The sequence below is a fragment of the Mya arenaria genome, chromosome 10 (genome assembly GCF_026914265.1).
Source record: "Mya arenaria isolate MELC-2E11 chromosome 10, ASM2691426v1".
NCBI classification, from domain to species: Eukaryota; Metazoa; Mollusca; class Bivalvia; order Myida; family Myidae; genus Mya; species Mya arenaria.
The window spans coordinates 12,488,297-12,511,981 of NC_069131.1; the positions used below are offsets into that span (position 1 = coordinate 12,488,297).

At 38.3% G+C, this 23,685-nt stretch overlaps 2 protein-coding genes across 3 annotated transcripts; one reads left to right on the forward strand and one right to left on the reverse strand.

The window, feature by feature from the left end:
- Window positions 1-1,226: 1,226 nt before the first annotated feature.
- On the forward strand, window positions 1,227-8,787 carry LOC128206839 (uncharacterized). 2 transcript variants are annotated; one of them, XM_052909530.1, is made up of 8 exons: window positions 1,227-1,365; window positions 2,724-2,861; window positions 4,472-4,594; window positions 5,051-5,194; window positions 5,541-5,658; window positions 6,194-6,286; window positions 7,506-7,570; window positions 7,861-8,787. In XM_052909530.1, exons 1-8 carry the CDS (start codon window positions 1,293-1,295, stop codon window positions 7,989-7,991), a joined length of 885 nt encoding a protein of 294 aa, XP_052765490.1. In that variant the 5' UTR covers window positions 1,227-1,292; the 3' UTR covers window positions 7,992-8,787. The 2 variants fall into 2 exon arrangements, with proteins under 2 accessions (XP_052765490.1, XP_052765491.1); XM_052909531.1 differs by lacking the exon at window positions 2,724-2,861 and having other exon boundaries at window positions 1,240-1,365.
- Window positions 8,788-9,764: 977 nt separating this feature from the next.
- Window positions 9,765-23,127, reverse strand: LOC128206617 (D-aspartate oxidase-like). Its single transcript, XM_052909198.1, has 9 exons — window positions 22,796-23,127; window positions 21,312-21,518; window positions 20,684-20,749; window positions 16,536-16,590; window positions 15,967-16,068; window positions 14,945-15,006; window positions 12,785-12,902; window positions 10,878-10,979; window positions 9,765-10,749 (listed from the first exon to the last, which is right to left on the reverse strand). The coding sequence occupies exons 1-9, from the start codon at window positions 22,999-23,001 to the stop codon at window positions 10,639-10,641; spliced, it is 1,029 nt and encodes a 342-aa protein (XP_052765158.1). The 5' UTR covers window positions 23,002-23,127; the 3' UTR covers window positions 9,765-10,638.
- Between the last annotated feature and the right edge of the window lie 558 nt (window positions 23,128-23,685).

Below are 23,685 nucleotides of genomic sequence, written 5' to 3' on the forward strand. Positions count from 1 at the left end.
GGGTGAAGGTGGTAATATGCTGTCCGCCATTGATCTGCCTAATCCGAAATTGGCCCTAGCTACGCACCTGCGTGTAGAATTATATATGTATATGAGCCGGATTGCGTGATTTCGGCCCTTAAGACAAACTAAGGAGTGTTTTATAGGAAATTTTATGTAGATGACAATTCCATGAAGAAATTCTGAAAGTATATAAGGGGTTACAAGTAAAACCATACATTCTGCATTTTAAATATTTTACATGGCGTCACACACATGACGTCATTAATACATTTTGACATGTCACCCATTCACGTATCAATATTCCAACTAGCTTGTAGTTTTACATATTATCATAACACGAAATCTTTATAGTACAAAATCAGGAATACCTTTCATGTTTCATGTTTGTATTTTTAAACAAACGGACCGTTTTAGATCAAGTCGGACAGGGATCCGTGGTTACTTTGGAAACATTTGAGAAGTAATCATCATTTAAATCGTCACGAAAACAATGCACCAGTGACAATGCTTTTAGATTAGGCTGTTTTTGAGAGATTAAATCAAAACTGAAAAAAAACATTAGCTTTGACATTTTATATCAAGTATCATTTTACTTATAATAATTATGTCCGAATACTCAAAGTGGTAGGTTCACGATGCCTCAACAAAAAATAAAAAAAATGTTCGCCCTTAAAGTTTATGTATTGATAGATTGACCTTAATAAATGCAAATATAAGCTTAATGCGTTTTTTTCGTTACAAAACAATTTGCAAAATACAAAGACCGCCGTCGTAAATGAACTCAAATATCATTACGCTGAGCATATTGTTTATATCATTTTCTTGCTAATTTTTCAAATATTTAGTGGACAAACATTGTTAGTTGTTTTTTTAAGTTCAAATTTAAAAAAGGCAATTTTCCACTTATTTTTTCACAAAGATGCTTAACGAAAACGGTCCATGATTCATAAACTTGGAAAAAACAAACATTTTCAGCTCTATTTCCATCCGTATCAAAATGTCGTGTATATATTAGTATAACATATATTGCAGCAGTCTTATTTTTAAACTAAAAATCATATAATGTAACAATGATTCACGCGCCTTCCTTTTCATAATTAACCCTATTGATTAAGAAAACAAAAGAGAGTTCCTCTTCGTTGATCGTCAAACGTCAGGAGAAATTCAAAACCATGGACGATTTCTCCACTTTGAATAAAACAATGTGTTCAATATTACACCCTACAATCATGATTACGCTACTTTACTATGACTTCATTTTAGTTTCCAATTGATACCTTAATACAATTATGCTGTGTAAAGGTACCACCTTTCTTGTACGTGTATTTTGTCTCATATTTGGATATCTTACATTTACGAAAGGTAAGGCTGCAGTGTTACTTCTTTCAAACTACAATCGAACCTCGTTAGCTCGAGCTCCTAAGTTCGGCAACAATACCTCGAGCCTCGGAAAAAACCGAGCCAAGCGGGAATGCTTACATTTAGTATAAAGAAATCGTTAGTTTTCATCCATTTCCAGCTAACGAGGAATTCGAGCCAAGCGAGTTCGAGCCAACGAGGTTCGACTGTAAACTCATGATAAGAATATACGTCATTAGATACGTTGAAGATCGGCAAATATTCTTGTAGAACCGTTCATACTCAAAAGATATGTTTCTATGTTTCAGCTATTAACTACTTTCTCCTTAACAGTGTGTGTATACCACGTGATAAATTGCGTCATAATTGCTACATCGGAAGGCAATATTTTGCTTCGAATGAAGACTTTAAACAAAGATAACTTCACTATTTCTTTACCATGAAACATAGCGCAGTCTACGCAGCTTACAGAGCCCCGTCTTCTGTCTTTTACCAGAGATGGAATGAGAGTTTAGTTTCTTAAAACACCTCGACAAACCTTTCCACAATACGGCCGTCAGACGGAGCATTGCCAAAACATTATTTTGAAAACAGGTTTGTCAAAGTGTTTGATGAAACTAATCACCTTATTAAACTCCGGTAATAGAACTAAAGCGGGGCTCTTTAAGCGGCATAGACTGCCCTTTGTTTCATTAAAAATGGTGTAGTAAAATAAAAGTTATCTTTGATTTAAGTTTTCAGAATTAGCAAAATGTTACCTTCCGATGTAGCATATATGACGTAATTTGTCCCGTGGTATACACACACTGCTTAAGCTCAAATGCTATTAAAATGTCCAAGGAACATAGTCCATACCGGTTCAGTTTATTAACCATTACAACGTCTGAATATTAAAAAGGAGAAATCAAAGCGCCGACAGTGCTGAGAGAGCAGGGGGGGGGGGTACCTTCAGGGCCTTGTAAAAGGAATGCTTGGCATAATAATTCCCTGCTGTGTATCTCCTGCTAATTGCGCTGGTGTCACAGTAGGGGCCATTTTCCCGTGTATTCGTTTATTGGCTCAGGGCCATTTAGGGTCCATTTCTGAAACACTTTCAAAACTGCACAGCAGGATACTCAGATCAGAAAACTGATAAGAGAGATAAATGCAAGTAGATTAAGATCAATAAATAGAGGTTGTGTATTGTACAGTTTGTTTGGGGTTTTTTTTTGGGGGGGGGTTGTTGTTGTTTTTGTTGTTGTTGTTGTTGTTGTTTTTTGGGGGGGTCACTTAGAGAAGGCTTAAAAACTAGGCCTTTAATGGACGTTCTGGCGTAGTGATGTTCTTGAATGCAGTTGATTGGTCGCTTCCTTTTGCGTTAGGTGCTGCCCCGGTGTGCTCGCCAGACACGTACACAATCACAGCGGGGATAGCGTCAACGATAAACACGGTATTTACGTCAATAACGTGCACCGACGCTGACGACCCAACTTTAACGTATACGTTGGATACAACCAAAGGTGTGAACGATTTTGACCATAATCAAAACTTAAATTACAATTTAGTTTAAACTTATTTATTTTACAACGATTGTGAAACCAATTATTTCAACTTATATTAATCACTCTCGTTGGCACAATGTTGCGCGAGAGTGTGATCTTGAGTTGTGGGGAGAACCTGAGTACCCGGAGAAAACCCACTTCTCCGTCTTGGTGACGACAATCAAAACGCACATGTGCACAGGCCGGGAATCGAACACGGGTCGCCTAGGCGAGAATCAAGTGGACTAACAACTGCGCTAACCGGACAACCGGTAACTACAATTTGTTATAAAGTCACAAGATTTGTGCGAACTCCGAATAGAAATGCAGCTGAGTAGATGTAATGAAATTGTTTTTTTTAACAAATATACGGATTCGTTTAAAACACGGACATGCATTGATAACGAGCGCGGTGTGCGATCGTTTATTCGAATCCTTTATTCCTGTAAACACGGACATGCATTGATAACGAGCGCGGTGTGCGATCGTTTATTCGAATCCTTTATTCCTGTAAACACGGACATGCATTGATAACGAGCGCGGTGTGCGATCGTTTATTCGAATCCTTTATTCCTGTAAACACGGACATGCATTGATAACGAGCGCGGTGTGCGATCGTTTATTCGAATCATTTATTCCTGTAAACACGGACATGCATTGATAACGAGCGCGGTGTGCGATCGTTTATTCGAATCCTTTATTCCTGTAAACACGCACATGCATTGATAACGAGCGCGGTGTGCGATCGTTTATTCGAATCCTTTATTCCTGTAAACACGGACATGCATTGATAACGAGCGCGGTGTGCGATCGTTTATTCGAATCCTTTATTCCTGTAAACACGGACATGCATTGATAACGAGCGCGGTGTGCGATCGTTTATTCGAATCCTTTATTCCTGTAAACACGTACATGCATTGATAACGAGCGCGGTGTGCGATCGTTTATTCGAATCCTTTATTCCTGTAAACACGGACATGCATTGATAACGAGCGCGGTGTGCGATCGTTTATTCGAATCCTTTATTCCTGTAAACACGGACATGCATTGATGACGAGCGCGGTGTGCGATCGTTTATTCGAATCCTTTATTCCTGTTTTTTCGCGATATATTTTGATACAGATAGGCTGAAAGCAAAGGTTGCAATGTGTCAAATTAATTCGCAATTTAAAACATGAATTCTTTGTATGGATATGGCATACAATTCAGTCGAATTTCTCGATATTACGGTATTTTGCCCAATATTCTTTGATATGAGTGATGAGATGGCACTAAAAGCCTTGAACACATAAGAAATTAATCTGGGGACGTATTCGTAAAACATCCACAGTCAAATTCAAAGAAATGTATAAGTGTTTAACATTATAATTAAGGTATGTGTGGGGTTTTTTAATACGGTCAATGAAAAAAGAAACGTATTTTTGGAAATTCTTAAGTGTTTATTTCATATCATTAAAGATATACTTAATTTAGGAATGTGACTGAAGTAAGGAAATGACTTAAGAAGTTATATTAATACCACCCCTGTACCAAAAAATTATAGTTGCTTTTAATCATCGAAAAATACATTCTATTTGTGAACGCTCAAGATGGGTACGAATATTTCACAATGGACTCGAACCAGTTGAAGCTGGTGAACCGTATCGACGTTGAGGACGGGCTGAACTCCTGGCAGATAGAAGTCATTGTGGCGGACTCCGAGGGAGATATGGGTATGTATGTAAACCACATTAAAGTTGTATGGTTTATATAATTAAAAAAAAACTTCAAACCATACATCTTTTATTTATTATTTCGGAGTAGTGTATGGAACCAAGACAATTTTAACACATGTATGTGACTTTGAATTAAGCATGTTATAAATTTCAGAACGTTAAAAATTCAAATTATTAAAAAATAAACACTGGGGCAAATCTAACTAAAATGTTTTATATCCAGGATTTGTTGGACAATATAAACATGATATTTCGACCAGTGAACTTGTTGAACATTCATAAAATTCACGACATTAGTACACAGCATTATTGTTCATTTAGACTGTATAAAGAAAGGCTCAAATTCATTATAATGGCCATTACGATGATGGTGATTTAGATTTGAGCAATGGACCCAACATTCAGATAATTTTAGTGTGCCCATCTTTGATCGTTCATACTATTTTCCCACAGACACAGCAACGGTCACTGTGTCCACGTTCACGTCCACAACGACCACTACCACCACTCCCCCACCCCCGGGCTACAACTGGTTCGATGACTCCAACAACACCATCCTCTTTATTGTCGCCATGGCAACCGTCGCCATCATATCTGGTAAGGGCTGAATACCTCTGTGTTTTTTAATTGAGTCTATTGACATTCAATAATAACAGCTCTAATATTTTTAGACGGCAGACGTTAGCTAAGTCATAAAACGTGTTTTGCGAATACACTTGAACATAATCGTAATACACAAAGTCAATGCTTGATTTTGGGTTTAAGCAGTGATCCAATTCTGCTCATCAAACTATATTAAGAAATTAAGCGGTCAGAATGAAACAAAAACATCAATTTACCCGAAAGGGTAGCTCATGGGAGTCCGAACGCGAGAAGCAAATCATTGCCAGACAAGAAACAACTTGTTATTTTCGTTTACGAAAAAAGCAATGGTGTACTGCAGGCGTGTGTGTGGTGATGTGTATCCGGTTCCGGCGGAAGGGAACGTGCCTGCCCTCCAACTGCCCGGAGTTTAACAAGTGCAAGGCCAGTTTCGGTCGCCAGGTCACGTGTTGTCCCCTGTGAGTAGACACGCATACATGTGTGGATGTCATTGCCGCCTTGTAATGTGGACAAGCGCAAATGTTCTGCTCTTTATTGCTGATTTTATAAATTTAAACTGCATGATATTTAAATGACAAATTCGGAAACCCCGGTCGAACCATAGCGGTACATGGTCTCGATTCATCGGAAGGAATTATACATGGTATCCGTAGGTCATAAAGCGATTGATATGCAATACAAAATGTATATATATTTTTCTATAATTTTTGTGCATATAGAGTACAACCATTTTCTAGCACCATTTTGACTATCACTACAAAGTACTACAGCCGAACCCCGTTGGCTCGAACTCCGAGGTTCCGGTGAAAATACCTCAAGCCTCAGAAAATTCGAGCAAAGCAGGAATGTTTTCCTTCAGTAAAAAGAAATCAGTCCCTTACAACAAGTTCGAGCCAACGAGGAAATCAAGCCAAGCGAGTTCGAGCTAACGGGATTCAGCTGTAATATTCAGTTCCTTTTACGCATCTCAAATGTTACTTTTCGACCCTTTAGACCATGTGACTTCTATGCGGAGCGACTGGAGGGCCCGGAAGAAGAGAAAGAAGACGTAGTATACGAGGACGCCTTCCTCGGCTCGACGACTGTGTACGTATATACTAGCATTGAGTGTTCAGTGGTTTGAAAACCGTCTGGTAAATGAAGGACCCACATGGGGTTGAAAAGGAATGTAGTAAATGGGGACCCCTTCCTGGCCTCTAAGACTATGTACGTATATATTGAGTGTTCAGTGCTTTCAAAATATTCAGGTATATGGAGGACCAGCATGGGGTTCAAAGAGGATGTAATATATGGGGATCCTTTCCCGGCCTCTGAGACTATGTACGTATACAATGAGCGTTTGTTTATTTAAAAAAGGCATGTATATGGAGGACCCACAATGCGTTGAAAACGAATGTGCACAGGCCGGGAATCGAACACGGGTCGCCTAGGCGAGAATCAAGTGGACTAACAACTGCGCTAACCGGACAACCGGTTACTACAAATTGTTTTCAAGTCACAAGATTTGTGCGAACTCCGAATAGAAAAGCAACTGAGTAGATGAAATGAAATTGTAATGAAAACGAATGTAGAATATGGGGACCCCTTCCTGGCCTCTAAGACCATGTGCGTCTGCATTAAGTGTTTATTTGTTTTAAACATGGCATGTACATGGAAGACCTGCATCGTGGTGAACGAGGATGTTGTATGTGGGGACCCCTTCCTGGCTTCTAAGACCATGTGCATATACATTGAGTGTGTATTTGTTGCACAAATGTCATGAATATAGTTTGTGGGGACCTCTTCTTGGCCTTTAAGACAATGTACGTATACCAACCCATGAGTTTCACGTGCCTCAGTTTACTTCTCTGCTTCAGAGATGAACAATAATGACGTACGTGTAAATGGGAACGCCTACTTTCATCCATATGACGAAAATTCTTTTTGTTGTATGTATGGTGTTCAGTTCTATGGACCGCATGCTTTCATTGATGCATATACGCCCTTCATGCTAAAGTAGCTATTTTCTTAGTTTAGACACGAAAGCGCAATAGGGATGGGGCACATTATTCAGGACAAGGAACGTGTTCATACATAAGTTTTAGTGATTATATCCTATTTAACATGTGCAACAGGAAGCATTGTTTTAAAATGACAATTGCTCTTAACTAGGTTTAACTATCAGATGTTTGCTTAGGACGTATGCATAAGAAATATGTGTGTCCAATGAGATTTCAAATGAAGAGCTATAAATTATTTATTAAAATTATTATTAGAAGAACTATTTATATGAATTTTAAAATCACATCGGTTCTTTATATTTCAGAGAAAAGGTGAAAAAGGTGAAAAATAACAAAACTAACGAACCGAAAATTGAGGAAAACGAAACAGGTAAATGGGTAACAGCGCTTCTTATTTCTTTTGCTCAAACATTTTGATTTGTTTTTCTTCCAAATTTGCACAAATGGTGATGTAACAATCTTGACCAAGCTCGATAAAAAAAACATTAAATTCGATATTGCCAAAGTACTGTAGTACTGTTATTATTCGTATATACAAAAATATTGTTTTTTATCCTTAAATGTAATGTAAGACATTTTCCTTGAAACTGGAAATATTTTAGCACTGATTTTGTATAAATGTATAAGTCTTTATTTGTTTTGGTGTCTTAATCCATACAGAATTCTCCCGCCTTCCCTCAGTATCGCCAACGTTGATCACGAACTCACGTTTGCGTGACGTTGGCTTTGATGGCATGAGGGAACCCGGATTTAACGCCCCGATGCACACGTCGTACGGCGGAAAGCAATGATCTGTTATGCGTGAAGGAAGTCACTAGATAATGGTGAATGGGCGTCATTGAAAAAAAACAGAACTGTGACATGAGTGCGGGCTTTATTGTTGATTTTCCACTTCCACCTTCGTTGTGATATTGAGTTTTAACTGTGTCTTCTATTGTTATTAACAGTGGACTTGACCTTGACCCTAGGGGCCCCAAATGCAACCTAATGTTATTCATCCATAAACACTTCCTCCATACATAGTTTCGTCACAACATGTCGACCGTAACTAAAGGTATTCAGTTTCAAACATTTATCTATTTTTAATTGACCAGGACTCTCGGAGCCCCAAACACAATCCCATGAAATGTGTCTATAAACTCTTCTATATACCAAGTTTGGTTGCAATATATCAACACTAGCTAAAGTTTATCAGTTCCAACCACGTTTCTATTTTAGAAACAAATACCTTGACCTTGACCCTACGGGCCCGAAACGCAATTTCTTGGAAGGGTTCTATAAATTCATCCTATATGCCAAGTTTGGTCACCATTTGTCATACCTTACTGAAATCATTTAAACCATAGTTGATTTTGTCGCCGCCCTCATGCCTGTGCGCACTAACAGCAGCGTACATCATTCTAATTACCAGGTTTCACTTTGGATAAAAATATGAAAAATGTGCTCGTCAAAAGCAATAAAAAAACAAGGGTCATACATAATTTGTATTCAGGGTTAATATGGAGTTATGTAACCTTATTGTCGTTAACAACTGTGAGAAGTATTAAGTCTATTGAATGAAGGGCATAGAAGTATTTATAAAATCCAAACTTGCCCTTAAACTTTAAACAGACCCAATGTGCCCTAACACTTCAGTTCTAAGTCACCCAGGGGCCATAATTTGTATCTATGATAATATGGAGTTATGTAACCTCAGTGTGTGATGGCCCTAAACCTGAAGTATTAAATGAATGAAGGGTATTGGAGTTATAAGTGAAAATGCCGACTTGCCCTAAAACTTAAATCGGACGCCGACGCCGACACAAGCGCCGAAGAGTTAAGCATTCTGCAAATAGTCGAGTTAAATGAGACACATCAGTTGATTGCCAACTTTTTCGGTTTACAAAGACATACCTTATGCGGGTGCAGTGGTATTGCGCCCTTTTAGTTAAAAACACTAATGTTTGGCTGAATTTCACACATGACGTAAACTCACGAGGAATGTACAATGTTGAAATGTAGCATTGCTGTGTTGAAGGCCTCCAAATCACGCCCTTGGTAAAGATTTGATTAAGAGTGATCCGGCTTCGATGGACAAAAGATATAAAAAAGTAGTATTGAACACAGCTGACATTGAGATCATTTTGAATACTCGCAGTATTACGCTACATAATCTTACCATCTTTCCTTACGAATACGAGTATTATTCGGAAAAATAATCGTGAGACAAACATATTTAACTTTTTTTATATCTCGGATATTTTAACAAAGTTCTACCGTGTGAGTTTACATTAAGCATAATAAAGTGTGGACTATCTGCATATGCTAATAACAATTAGTGAAATCAATTTTTGCGGTCGTGTTCTGCTTTCGTATTTGCAAAGTTAAGTTATCACAGCAAAACACCAAAAAAGTAAATATGAATTCTACAAATGCATTTTTTTCATAGTTCAATGCACAGGGGTTTCTCTCGAAATATATATATATATATATATATATATATATATATATATATATATATATATATATATATATATATATATATATATATATATATATATATATTATATAGACAAGGGGTTGAACTCAAATTTTGCAATCCTGACACAAACGGAAACAACGTAGGTAAATGTACCTTTTTCTACGAAATGACGAATATTTAACGCTATAATTCATTAAAATAACAAATAATAATAATAATAAATGCGCAATTTTTACCGATGCATTCCGAAGAAGAGCACAAAACACCGAAAATTCCCTCAGCATAGTTAATCTGTCAAACTCGCCATTTTCTGCGCGTGCGTTAAACTTTGTTACGAATTAATTTATTGGCTATTGTAAAAACCACCGCCGTGACGGAGCCAGTCATCAGCCATTGAAAACGCTGGATACAACTGTGTGGAGTGTTGGAAATCAAAATGGCCGAGGAAAGACAAAAATAAACTCGATGTTTGTTTTTCGCCAATTATAGTGGTGTAAATCATTCAATTACAACGAACAAAGTGGTTGGTGTTCAAATTTATGATACTTCAACGAACTGGATACATGTAATCGTACAATATTACACGCATCGTGATATTTACTGAGGTAATTTCATATATTGGATTTTTGCGAACGTGTGTCCAAATGCGATGATATATGGATTTTTATGGATAATTTAATACTCTGTTGATTTCGGTCTTTTAAAAGTCATTTGTATATTGACATTAGTCACTTTATTTATAACAAAAACATTAATTTAACTGTAATACCTTGTTTACTTCATTTTTTGGGGGATTGCAAAATTTGAGTTTAACCCCTTGTCTATATAATATATATAAGATTTTTTTTTAGAGAGAAACACCTGTGGTTCAATGCACCACCCTAGAGCTGTGCAACAGGCATGCTGACGTCACGAATCTTTGAAACAACTCTTAGCCGGGCAACAGGCGTAATGACGTCATGAATCTTTGATACACCTCATAGCCGGGCACCAGGCGTAATGACATCACGGACGTAGCGCGCGGCCTCAAGGGCGGTTCCCCAGGAGTATGCGACACCGCCTGTTCCGTGCCCATAGTTGTGAATAACCTTCATTGAAAAAAAACGTTTAATAAAACATTAAGGTAGACTATAAAACTTAAGAATACATAATCATATCGTTAACCACTCGCGATCCACTAAGCGAATAAATAAAAAATGTTGAATTCACGACTGACCTTCATTGATCTGCCTCCGGTTGACAATGTCTGAATCTCCAGGCGGATGCCACCCTTCCTGCACGGCCTCAGGCCTACCCACTCGTGGTCAGCTTCCGCACACTAGACAGTAATAACAGACTTACTGAGAATGTCGTGTAATGTGCCCCCCCCCCCCCCCCCAGAGGGGAGAGGGCGGTTTCATAATGGAAACCTCAGAAACAAAGTGGATTTTGTTCATATCAAAAGGAAAAGTACATGTTAAGAGTGTTCAATTTACTGAGACTTTTCCGATGTGGTTTAGCTAGTCGTGTCCGACTCTTAAGTACATTATAAAGGAGTCATTTTATAGAAGCATCTTAAGATGAAATTGTACATATTCCTTACATTTAATTAATTTCGTTGGCTGTTTTATTTCACTGGTAGAGAGTTTTATGCGTAGTGTACTAGTATATTCTGCAATAACAATATGGCAAACTCAGTTGTTGTTTTTTAAATTAAGAAGAAATCTTGAATACTGAGGGGTTTTTTCCCAAAAAAACAAACAATTTCAATGTTCTCACTTATGTTGAAAAATGTTAAAATTTTCTTATGATGCTTCTGTTATACGGACCAGAGCTCAAAGCTTGTTTCACAGATAGGTACTTCCTAAATGTCTCATAAATAAGTTGATATTTGAATTTTTTTCCAGAAGTCTAATCTTAGAAAAATGTGCTCGTCAAGCAGTTTAACAAAATACGATCGCACAAAACATTCTGTACCGAAGAGAATATCAACATATACTGCCTCAACGACGGCTTCATTTCAACTCTTCAAAGAGCTTCGTTTGTCACATCGTCGTTGTTGCAAGCGTTATTTAACGCAACGAAGTATGCACCAGTCAATTGTAACCACGGCCCCCAGGTCCGGGGTATACCGGGAATAGCCGGGGAAATGGGCCGTGTTTTACCTTTTCAGGTGGCCACGCAGTGTCGGGTGAATGCGTTTGTCTACGCGCAAAAAATAGCGGGGAATGGGCCATACCCGGGGTCCCTTGGTGCGGGGACATTTGGCGGGGATTTTACCAGCAGTTCATCCCCGCAGGGGATCTTACCCGGACTTGACTGGACCGAATGTCAAAGTCCCCGCTATTCATCGGACCTGTGGGGGGGGGGGCGGGGGGGGGGGAGGCGTGTTTACAATTGACTGGTGCATTAAATAGGCCGGTTAAAATGAAAATAATACAAGCTGTACATATATTGATGCTTTGCATGGCAAAGAGCCCGCCCCTTCAGAAGTTAGTTTCACGTGACTCATAAAAGAAAAAAAATGCAAATCGATGACAGCGATAAACAGGGTTTTTTCTTCATGTGTGAACTTGATTTACAGGTCACCCATATTACACTTTTTTCTATATTCACTTTGTGATTCTTGGCTAGAGCAAACTCCACGATCGTGTAATGTATAAAAAATAACTTAAGTGTCACTCTTATTCAAAATCAATACATACACATGAATTGCAAACCTAAATTTTGAGTGATAAACCTTTAACTACTTACTAAATAATGCATTTATGGAAAATATTGATTTCTGATAACATGACTGTAACTGTGTATTTCATTGCTGAAAATGCAAAATTATTAAATGATTGGTAAATGGTAAAAGATTTACAGTGATCTAATGTAGTCTCATAAGGTAGAAATACTGTGTTTTCTGCACCTTTCTTTCAAATCAAACTCAGTATCCTTCATAAGAACATACTAGTAGTTATTTACATGTATTTATTCTTTTTGGTATATTTAAACAATTGTATTAACTGAGGTAAATTTTATTTGAGAGTAAGAGTACATTCTTACGAATAATAGTTTAAACCTATATTTAGACCGATGAAACTCATTGTAAACCCTAAAATGCATAAGTAATTGTATATCAGCGAGTGTATGACGTACCTTAATGGCGGGACAGAGCCGCTCACATCGATCCCTTATTTCCCGGCCTCTCGCGGGATCAGGGATCAGAGTCTCGTCCCCTTCCACCTTAGAACCACCAAGAGCAACCAGGTCTTCACTTGAAAATCAGAAATTTTCAAATAACAGACTTATTGCAAAAAAAACTGATTAAATTGAAAAGTTATCCTTTTGATAACCTTTCGCTTCTTTGCGTAATGATAACAGTACTGTTTAATAGTGATTATTGGATGTATACACATGTTTTTAATAGAAAATTTACTTCCCCGCTTACGTTATCACTTATGGAACCGGGACACCCCCCCACATCACCCATCAATCACCTAAAATCGTCCGAGTTTACTTTTATTTCAAAATCGAAGTACCACCATACCCCGGAATGATATAACAGTACCACCATACCCCGGAATGATATAACAGTACCACCATACCCCGGAATGATATAACAGTACCACCATACCCCGGAATGATATAACAGTACCGCCATGCCCCTGAATGAAATAACAGTACCACCATACCCCAGAATGATATATCAGTAAAACCGCACCCCGGAATGATATATCAGTACTACCATACCCCGGAATGATATAACAGTACCACCATACCCCGGAATGATATAACAGTACCACCATACCCCAGAATGATATATCAGTAAAACCGTACCCCGGAATGATATATCAGTACTACCATACCCCGGAATGATATAACAGTACCACCATGCCCCTGAATGAAATAACAGTACCACCATACCCCAGAATGATATATCAGTAAAACCGTACCCCGGAATGATATATCAGTACTACCATACCCCGGAATGATATAACAGTACCACCATACCCCTGAATGAAATAACAGTACCACCATGCCCCTGAATGAAATAACAGTACCACCATACCCCGGAATGATATAACAGTACCACCATGCCCCTGAATGAAATAACAGTACCACCATACCCCAGAATGATATATCAGTAAAACCGTACCCCGGAATGATATATCAGTACTACCATACCCCGGAATGATATAACAGTACCACCATACCCCTGAATGAAATAACAGTACCACCATGCCCCTGAATGAAATAACAGTACCACCATACCCCGGAATGATATAACAGTACCACCATACCCCGGAATAATATATCAGTACCACCATACCCCGGAATAATATATCAGTACCACCATACCCCGGAATAATATATCAGTACCACCATACCCCGGAATAATATATCAGTACCACCATACCCCTGAATAATATATCAGTACCACCATACCCCGGAATGATATATCAGTACCACCATGCCCCGGAATGATATAACAGTACCACCATACCCCGGAATGATATATCAGTACCACCATACCCCGGAATAATATATCAGTACCACCATACCCCGGAATGATATATCAGTACCACCATACCCCGGAATGATATATCAGTACCACCATACCCCGGAATAATATATCAGTACCACCATACCCCGGAATAATATATCAGTACCACCATACCCCGGAATGATATATCAGTACCACCATACCCCGGAATTATATATCAGTACCACTATACCCCGGAATAATATAACAGTACCACCATGCCCCTGAATAATATATCAGTACCACCATACCCCGGAATGATATATCAGTACCACCATGCCCCTGAATAATATATCAGTACCACCATACCCCGGAATGATATATCAGTACCACCATGCCCCTGAATAATATATCAGTACCACCATACCCCGGAATAATATATCAGTACCACCATATCCCTGAATAATATATCAGTACCACCATACCCCGGAATTATATATCAGTACCACTATACCCCGGAATAATATAACAGTACCACCATGCCCCTGAATAATATATCAGTACCACCATACCCCGGAATGATATATCAGTACCACCATGCCCCTGAATAATATATCAGTACCACCATACCCCGGAATAATATATCAGTACCACCATATCCCTGAATAATATATCAGTACCACCATACCCCGGAATAGTATATCAGTACCACCATGCCCCTGAATGATATATCAGTACCACCATACCCCGGAATGATATATCAGTACCACCATACCCCGGAATAATATATCAGTACCACCCTACCCCGGAATAATATATCAGTACCACCATACCCCGGAATGATATATGTGTCGTGGTCGACGTACACCCAGTGTTTGATCCACGGTGCACGGACCTGCGAAATAAAAAGTAGGAAATGTACAAGTACAATTTCCGATATAAATCATTGAAGTTTACTTAATACATCAGACTTTGATTTCTTTAAAATAAAATGAAAGGTCAGTATTCATGTTAATGCAAAAAGGTTGCTAAATATACACGATAGTGGCCATACAAGTGGTTTAGGTTCCGCCTCTCACTCAAGAGGTCTTGGATTCGAACAGCCCAAGGATATTTTCAATTGGCGTCTCAAAAAGACAAGTGAACTGGTTTTATCCAGGAAATGGACACGAGGGTGATAGCTGTCTTCATATTGACTATCGAGCTCATCACGATAACGCATATGCTAACTATACACGAGCTAAATCAGTGTGTGTATACCACGTGATAAATTACGTCATACATGCTACGTCGGAAGGCAACATTTTGCTGAAAATAAAGACTTAAATCAAAGATAACTTTTCTTTTACTACACCATTTTAAATAAAACAAAGGGCAGTCTATGCCGCTTTAAGAGCCCCGCATTTGTTTTTTACCAAAAATTGTTAAGGTCATTAGTTTCATCAACTACTTCGACAAACTTGTTTCCAAAATAATGTTTTGACAGTGCTCCGTCAGACGGCCGCATTGTGAAAAAGGTATGTCGAGGTGTTTAAAGAAACTAAACTCTCAATCAAACTGTGGTAAAAGACCGAAGGCAGGGCTCCTTAAGCGGCGTAGACTGCGCTATGTTTCGTTAAAAATGGTGAAGAAATAGTGAAGTTATTTGTATTTAAAGTTGTTGTTTTAATCAGAATATTGCCTTCCGATGTAGCATTTATGACGCAATTTATCACGTGGTATACACACACTGTAAGTACAACACTGGAAGAATGAGGAATGAGTTGACATAAAGTTTCAATGACCTCAAAATCAAAATGAATTTTGTATTATTTAAACTAAATAAATGTTGGTGTAAGTGGTAAATTGACCTCACCCTAACCATGTGTCCTCGAAGTGCGTATAATTTCCGGTCCCCGCAAAGCTCCCGGCTGCCGAGGCTTGTACAGTTCACCACTGCCCCGAACTGCCCGCACAGCTGTGAAAGAGGTAGAAGCAATGATTTATCATGTCGTATACTTCTTGAGGTATCTGGGCGTTTGTCAAGTGATCGAACAGTTGGTCTGAGAGAAGTTCGATGCGTATGGATCCTCATTATACGACCTGCAGACTTCTCGCAAACATGAACTTTGTGTCAGGTCTTTCTATGCCCATATATGAACAGAGTAAACAATTTTCCAAGACAAACGTTGTGACTGTAGTCTATTGCGACTATTCGAAAGTTGGAAATATTAAGAAACGTTATAAAAGGGGTAACTCTTGAACATAAAAAAATCTTGAACATAAAAAAAGTATTTTTTCACTCGTGGCTTTGCCACTCGTAAATATTTATATCCTATATCTATACTATGCTTTCCGGTGATTTTACAGAGATTTATCAATGAAATTACAAATATAAAATTAATATATGTATTGTACATGTTTAGTGTTTGTAATGTATACAACCTCTGATAAATCCGTGAATCTCTTCTGAATAAACGTCACGCCCCTTTTTTCAAGACTGCAAGGAAACGTGGTTGTTTAATAAAACTATAAAATTTCTGAATATTAGTATACGTGTAAAATAAGACAATCTTAAACATCCTAGCAATTCCTTCACATATTTGTGACATTTTTATTAACAAAAGGTTGTATTCTAACAATTTTAAGAAAGATGTACCACAATTAATACAAATATGTAAATGTATCTAAAAGGATAATCAAATATCGAAAACTGTGGTTCTCATGAAGGATACTGAGTTTACTTTGAAAGAAAGGTGCAGAAAACACGGTATTTCTACCTCATGAGATGATAGTAGATCACAGTAAATCTTTTAGCGCTCACCAACCATTTAATATTTTTGTGTTTTCAGCTATTATATACATGGTTACAATCTTGTTATCAGTAATTAGTATTTTCCATGCATGATTTAGTAAGTAGTTAAAGCTTTATCTTTCAAAATGTATGTTTGATATGTGTGTGTATATCTTGATTTTGAATGACGGTCACTTTAATGCATTATACTAAGGCTCGACTTTATGAACATTGTGGTGATAATGCATAGCTTGTGGTGCATGGCAAACATTTACCAAAAAATGGAATATAATATTAGTTTTGGGCGACGAAAGTGTCAAGTAATAAAATGAAACTTGCATTCGTTGCAAAATTTATTACAAAGTTTTAAAAAACACGTTTCTTAAATGTTTAATTTTAAAAGGCAACTTATGTAAGATCCTATATCTTTGTTTATCTATATAATCTATGTAGTGTCACTTGGAGAATGAATGTTTAATGGTGCAGCAAACTGGTATTTTCATATGTGTGTGAAGTTGGCTCAGCAATCGGCAATCGACAATCGACATTCGACATTATATAGCAAATCTTCAATGTCGAGCTACAATGTCGAGCTGGACAGAATTCAAGCTCGACATTCGATATTATATAGGAAATATTCAATGTCGTGATGAATTGTCGAGCTGGACGGAAATCTAGCTCGACATTCGATATTATATAGCAAATCTTCAATGTCGACCTGGAACGTCGAGCTGGGCGGAATTCTAGCTCGACATTCAATATTATATAGCAAATCTTCAATGCCGAGCTACAATGTCGAGCTGGACAGAATCTAGCTCGACATTCGATATTATATAGCAGATATTCAATATCGAGCTGCAATGTCGAGCTGGACAGAATTCTAGCTCGATATTCGGTATTAAATAGCAAATCTTCAATGTCGAGCAGCAATGTCGAGCTGGACGGAATTCTAGCATTCGATATTATATAGGAAATATTCAATGTCGTGATGAATTGTCGAGCTTGACGGAATTCTAGCTTGACATTCGATATTATATAGCAAATCTTCAATGTCGAGCTGCAATATCGAGCTGGACGGAATTCTAGCTCGACATTCGATATTATAAAGCAAATCTTCAATGTCGAGCTGCAATGTCGAGCTGAGCGGAATTCTAGCTCGTCATTCGATATTATATAGCAAATCTTCAATGTCGACCTGGACGGAATTCTAGCTCGACATTCGATATTATATAGCAAATCTTCAATGTCGAGCTGCAGTGTCGAGCTGGACGGAATTCTAGCTCGACATTCGATATTATAAAGCAAATATTCAATGTCGAGCTGCAATGTCGAGCTGAGCGGAATTCTAGCTCGTCATTCGATATTATATAGCAAATCTTCAATGTCGGGCTGCAATGTCGTGCTGGACGGAATTCTAGCTCGACATTCGATATTATATAGCAAATCTTCAATGTCGAGCTGCAATGACGAGCTGGACGGAATTCTAGCTCGACATTCGATAATATATAAGAAATATTCAATGTCGTGATGAATTGTCGAGTTGGACGGAGTTCTAGGTCGACATTCGATATTATATAGCAGATCTTCAATGTCGAGCTGCAATGTCGAGCTGGACAGAATTCTAGCTCGACATTCGATAATATATAGCAGATATTTAATGTCGACCTGGAACGTCGAGCTGGACGGAATTCTAGCTCGACATTCGATATAATATGGCAGATATTCAATGGCGACCTGGAACGTCGAGCTGGACAGAATTCTAGCTCGACATTCGATATTATATGTAGCAAATATTCAATGTCGCGCTGGACGGAATTCTAGCTCGACATTTGATGTCATATAGGGAAAATTAAATGTCGCACTGAAATGACGAGCTGGACGCAATTCTATCTCGACATTCGATAAAATATAGGAATTTTTCAATGTCGAGCTCGAATTGCGACCTGGACGGAATTTCCGCATGACATATGATATAATTAAAGGAAATCTTCAATGTCCAGCTCGATATGGATGTGGAGTTGGACGGTATCCATCTCGATATTTCAAATATATATAGCTAATTTCTATGTCGAGCTGCAAGGGATCTAAGACTTTCTTAAAAAATACTTGTTGTTTTTTATCGAAGTTTGACCCCTGAATTGTTAATTTCCTTATTTAAATTATTTTTAAAAACCATGGCTACATTATGGCTTGACCCCACCGTGAAACTTTAACGTCTTTTTGTATCTTAAAATGCCAAAACTGGCAATCAATTTTATTTACCTGCATTTCCTTCAGAAATATACAAGCAACAGCCTTTGTTAGCTTCTTGTTCCGATATTTGTATCCATGTTTTCTTGTTATCATACACAAGACTTTAAATTAAAAAAAATGTATCTTGTATATTTCTGAAGGAAATGCAGGTAAATAAAATTGATTGCCAGTTTTGGCATTTTAAGATACAAAAAGACGTTAAAGTTTCACGGTGGGGTCAAGCCATAATGCAACGACATTGAAGATTTGCTAAATAATATCGGCTGTCGAGCTAGAATTCCGTCCAGCTCGACATTGAAGCTCGACAATGAAGATTTGCTATATAATATCGAATGTCGAGCTAGAATTCTGTCCAGCTCGTCATTGCAGCTCGACATTGAAGATTTGCTATATAATATCGACTGTCGAGCTAGAATTCCGTCCAGCTTGACATTGAAGCTCGACATTTAATATTATCTATATAATATCGAATGTCGAGCTAGAATTCCGTCCAGCTCGACATTCCATCTCGACATTGAAGATTTGCTATATAATATCGAATGTCGAGCTAGAATTCCGTCCAGTTCGACAATTCAGCACGACATTGAATATTTCCTATATAATATCGAATGTCGAGCTAGAATTCTGTCCAGCTCGACATAGCAGCTTGACATTGAATATTTCCTATATAATATCGAATGTCGAGCTAGAATTCCGTCCAGCTCGACATGGTAGCTCGGCATTGAAGATTTTCTATAAAATATTGAATGTCGAGCTAGAATTCCGTCCAGCTCGACGTTCCAGGTCGACATTAAATAACTGCTATATTATATCGAATGTCGAGCTAGAATTCCGTCCAGCTCGACGTTCCATGTCGACATTGAAGATCTGCTATATAATATCGAATGTCGAACTAGAATTCCGTCCAGCTCGACGTTCCAGGTCGACATTGAAGATCTGCTATATAATATCGAATGTCGAGCTAGAATTACGTCCAGCTCGACAATTCATCACGACATTGAAGATTTGCTATATAATATCGAATGTCGATTGTCGATTGCCGATGGCTGAGCCAACTTCACACACATTATTTACATGTTAAAGCAGCACTCTCACAGATTGACAGTTTTGACATTTTTTTTTGTCTCAAAATCAGTTGATTTCTGGTATCAATACCATCAATTCAGTCATTTCACATAACAATAGAACAAATCTCAATTCTGAGGGAAACTGCTGAAAATTTCATTTTCTTAAAGCGTTAGTGACGCTTTTAGTAATTAAATATCATTTTTCGAACGTTAATATGAAAACTGCGATCAGATATTCTGTCACCAGTCATATATCACTGGTTTCCAGACATTTACGCAAAAATTGGTTCATTCGAAGAAAAAAAAACATATAAAAAGTGACCTAAACGGTGAATCGGTGAGAGTGCAGCTTTAATGTAGCAATGTGAATTATTGTTGCATTCATTCATTCCATTCATTCATAAAGTTGCTATTAAAATTAATGTGCAATGTATGAATATGCATAATTATGTTACAAATGGTCCATAAACTCTGCCTACTTCTTCTGCATCCATTGCAGGTATTTGCTCTGGTTTATGATGTAGGTCGTTATCGCATAACCGTGTCTGAAAAATATAATAAACATCTGATAATAAATATAGCAATCCTAGATGTAATAAACTGTAAAGACGATGAGAATTCAAAATTTCGGAATTCGCCTTGTGGCAAAACGGCTTGAAATTGGCGGTCTTGTGGTCTAGCGGCTTGAAATAAGCAGCCTGTTGGCCAAGCGGCTTCAAATAAGCGACCTGGTGGCCTAGCGGCCCAGTGGCTTGAAGTTCAGCGTGACATTTGATTATATTCATTGCAAACAGAGCTGAATACGTCAAATCAAATCGATTCTCATAATTTACAACCATTACATGCTAAATTTGATTGGGGGGGGGGGTGCATTTTATTTTAAAAGACGGGTCTGATGGGGTAGAAATATCATTAAAATCAGAACCCCAATGCCCGTTTTAATGCCGTATACAGCGCAATGAAATGAAGTGAACGTCACGATATGATTTTAATTAATAAGATTTGTGGCCTAGCGGCCTAAATACGGCATGACGTTTGCGGATTATTTATACATGTATAAACAACTTTTTGACTAACAATTGAATTTACGTTTTCAATACAACATACTTGTACTCCGATAACCCAAGCCTGTGAAGTTCTTGTTTAGTCATTTCTCTAAAACTGATGACGTCATCTCTATAAGGTGGTTCTACTTCAATGTCTTCTTCCGTCCTCGCGAGCAGAAATCCGGACAAAGCCATGGCCCCTGCCACCCCGGCCTCTGGTCCTGTCAAAAGCTCGCGAAAGTAGCTTCCCGATTCCCTCATCCATTGCCTGGAAATATAAAATGACATTATGTTGGTTTTCCGTAAAACTCATATTATACAGTCGTATACACGTGAACGCGGATCAGGATATGCTAACTATATTCTACTAGTGTTTACTCTCATCGCTCTGCCAATGCGATCGCCGGACGGATTCATTTACAAAGCATCTGACGAAAATACTGCCAAGCTGTGTAAGCTTATCTATACTCGCCCTCGGGTCTTGCCCATTTGGCGAGTGCTCCGACAAGAGCGTTAGTCATGTTATATTTTTTTGGAACATAGTGCAAAGACAGAATGTAAACCTGGTAAGAGCTACCCTGGTTCTTTAACGTGCACCAATGTATAGCACTGTCACACGGGACCCGTCCATTTAACGTCCATCCCGGAAGACGATTAGTATTTGTTTAGTGATGCGGTGGGGAATCGAACCCTGCCATAAGGCTGCCAATTTTCCCGAAATTTGTTTTATTAAGTGGCCTTTTTAGACGTTCGCACATGCGTGCTAGCTGATACAGAGACATTCGCGCAAAACAAACACTAAGGAAGTTACTATCTATGTTACTAAACAACCCAGCTTATGCCGAATTAGTTGTGTAATCAAACAAACAATAACAACTATTTATAGATTGAGTCGAAAAGCATTCGGAACTCCTCGGCCATTTTATCGAAAACAACCTCGGATGTACGGTTTACGGCCCCCAGGTCCGGGGGTATACCGGGGATAGCCGGGGAAATGGGCCGTGTTTTAACCTTTCAGGTGGCCCCGCAGTGCCGGGTGAATGCGGTGGTTTTGTCTTCGCGCAAAATATAGCGGGGAATTTGCCTTACCTAGGCTCCCTGGAGTGCGGGGGCATTTGGCGGGGATTTGACCATCAGTTCGTCCCGGGGTTGGCTGGGCCGAAAGTCAAAGTCCCCGCTATTCCCCGGACCTGGGGGCCGTGGTAACAATTGACTGGTGCATTACTCTAGGGAATCTTAATTATGTTTGCAATAATACACTTCACTGGCAATCAATTTAAACTGAGATCAATAAATATAGATTATGCAACTCTAAAACACTACATTTAATTTATGATAGAATTCAAAAAGTTACGAACTACTTCAACTGATGTACCGGCATACATCCGAGGTTATTTTCGATAAAAATGGCCGAGGAGTTCCGAATGAGTCGAAAAGCACCCTTTGATAAAAAATATTTTGAATCATATTACTGCTTAAATGGGTTGATTTTAACGTAGCTCCCTTATGCAATACATACATGGTTCATACAAAATTCTTATTCACCTGTATCTATGTTTATTATCCTCTCCTGCCGAAAACAACGACGGTACAAACAGACCGCCACTTCCGTAGCTCGTCGTGTCCGCGCCGAACTTGTCCGCCATCACGGTGACCTTGACATCGGGTAAAAGGTCGAGGACTGCGGCGGCCGTGGATAGACCGATCACTCCAGCGCCCAACACGGCCACGGAACCGGAAGTGGACATCATGAACAGTTTGTGATTGTATTATAGTTCCTTCTTTTATTAGTTTATAATCACACACAAAAGGAATTAAGAATTTATACTTAAATGACTGCCCTAGTTGATTTATATATACTCAACGTTCATTCACTACAGTTGGTTTATTTTGCTTTAGCGTAACAGATATCAAGCATGTACATGTATAGATAGCCTGTGTATAAATGCCCGTCCTCACGTATACCGTATGCTTTGTAAAAACCGATGTTGATAGCGACATCCTTTTTTGCGAGGGAAATTATTTTAAAGTGACACTCTTATTCAAAATCAATACATACACAAGTATAACAAACATCAATTTTGACTGATAAACCTTTAACAACTTACTATGTAATGCATTTATGAAACATATTAATTACTGATTACAAGATTGTAACCGTGCATTTAAAATCAAAAAGCACAAAAATATTAAATGATTGGTGAATGCTAAAAGATTTACTGTGGTCTACTTTTGTCTCATAGGTAGAAATACTGTATTTTATGCGCATTTCATTTAAAATTAAACTCAGTATCCTTCATAAGAACCATCGTTTTTGACATTTATTCATCCTTTTTGGACTATTAAAACAATAATATTAAATGTGGTAAATCTTATTTGGGAGTAAGAGTGCATCTTTAAGAGAAAAAGTATGCATAAGCGAGCAAGCGTCGCAA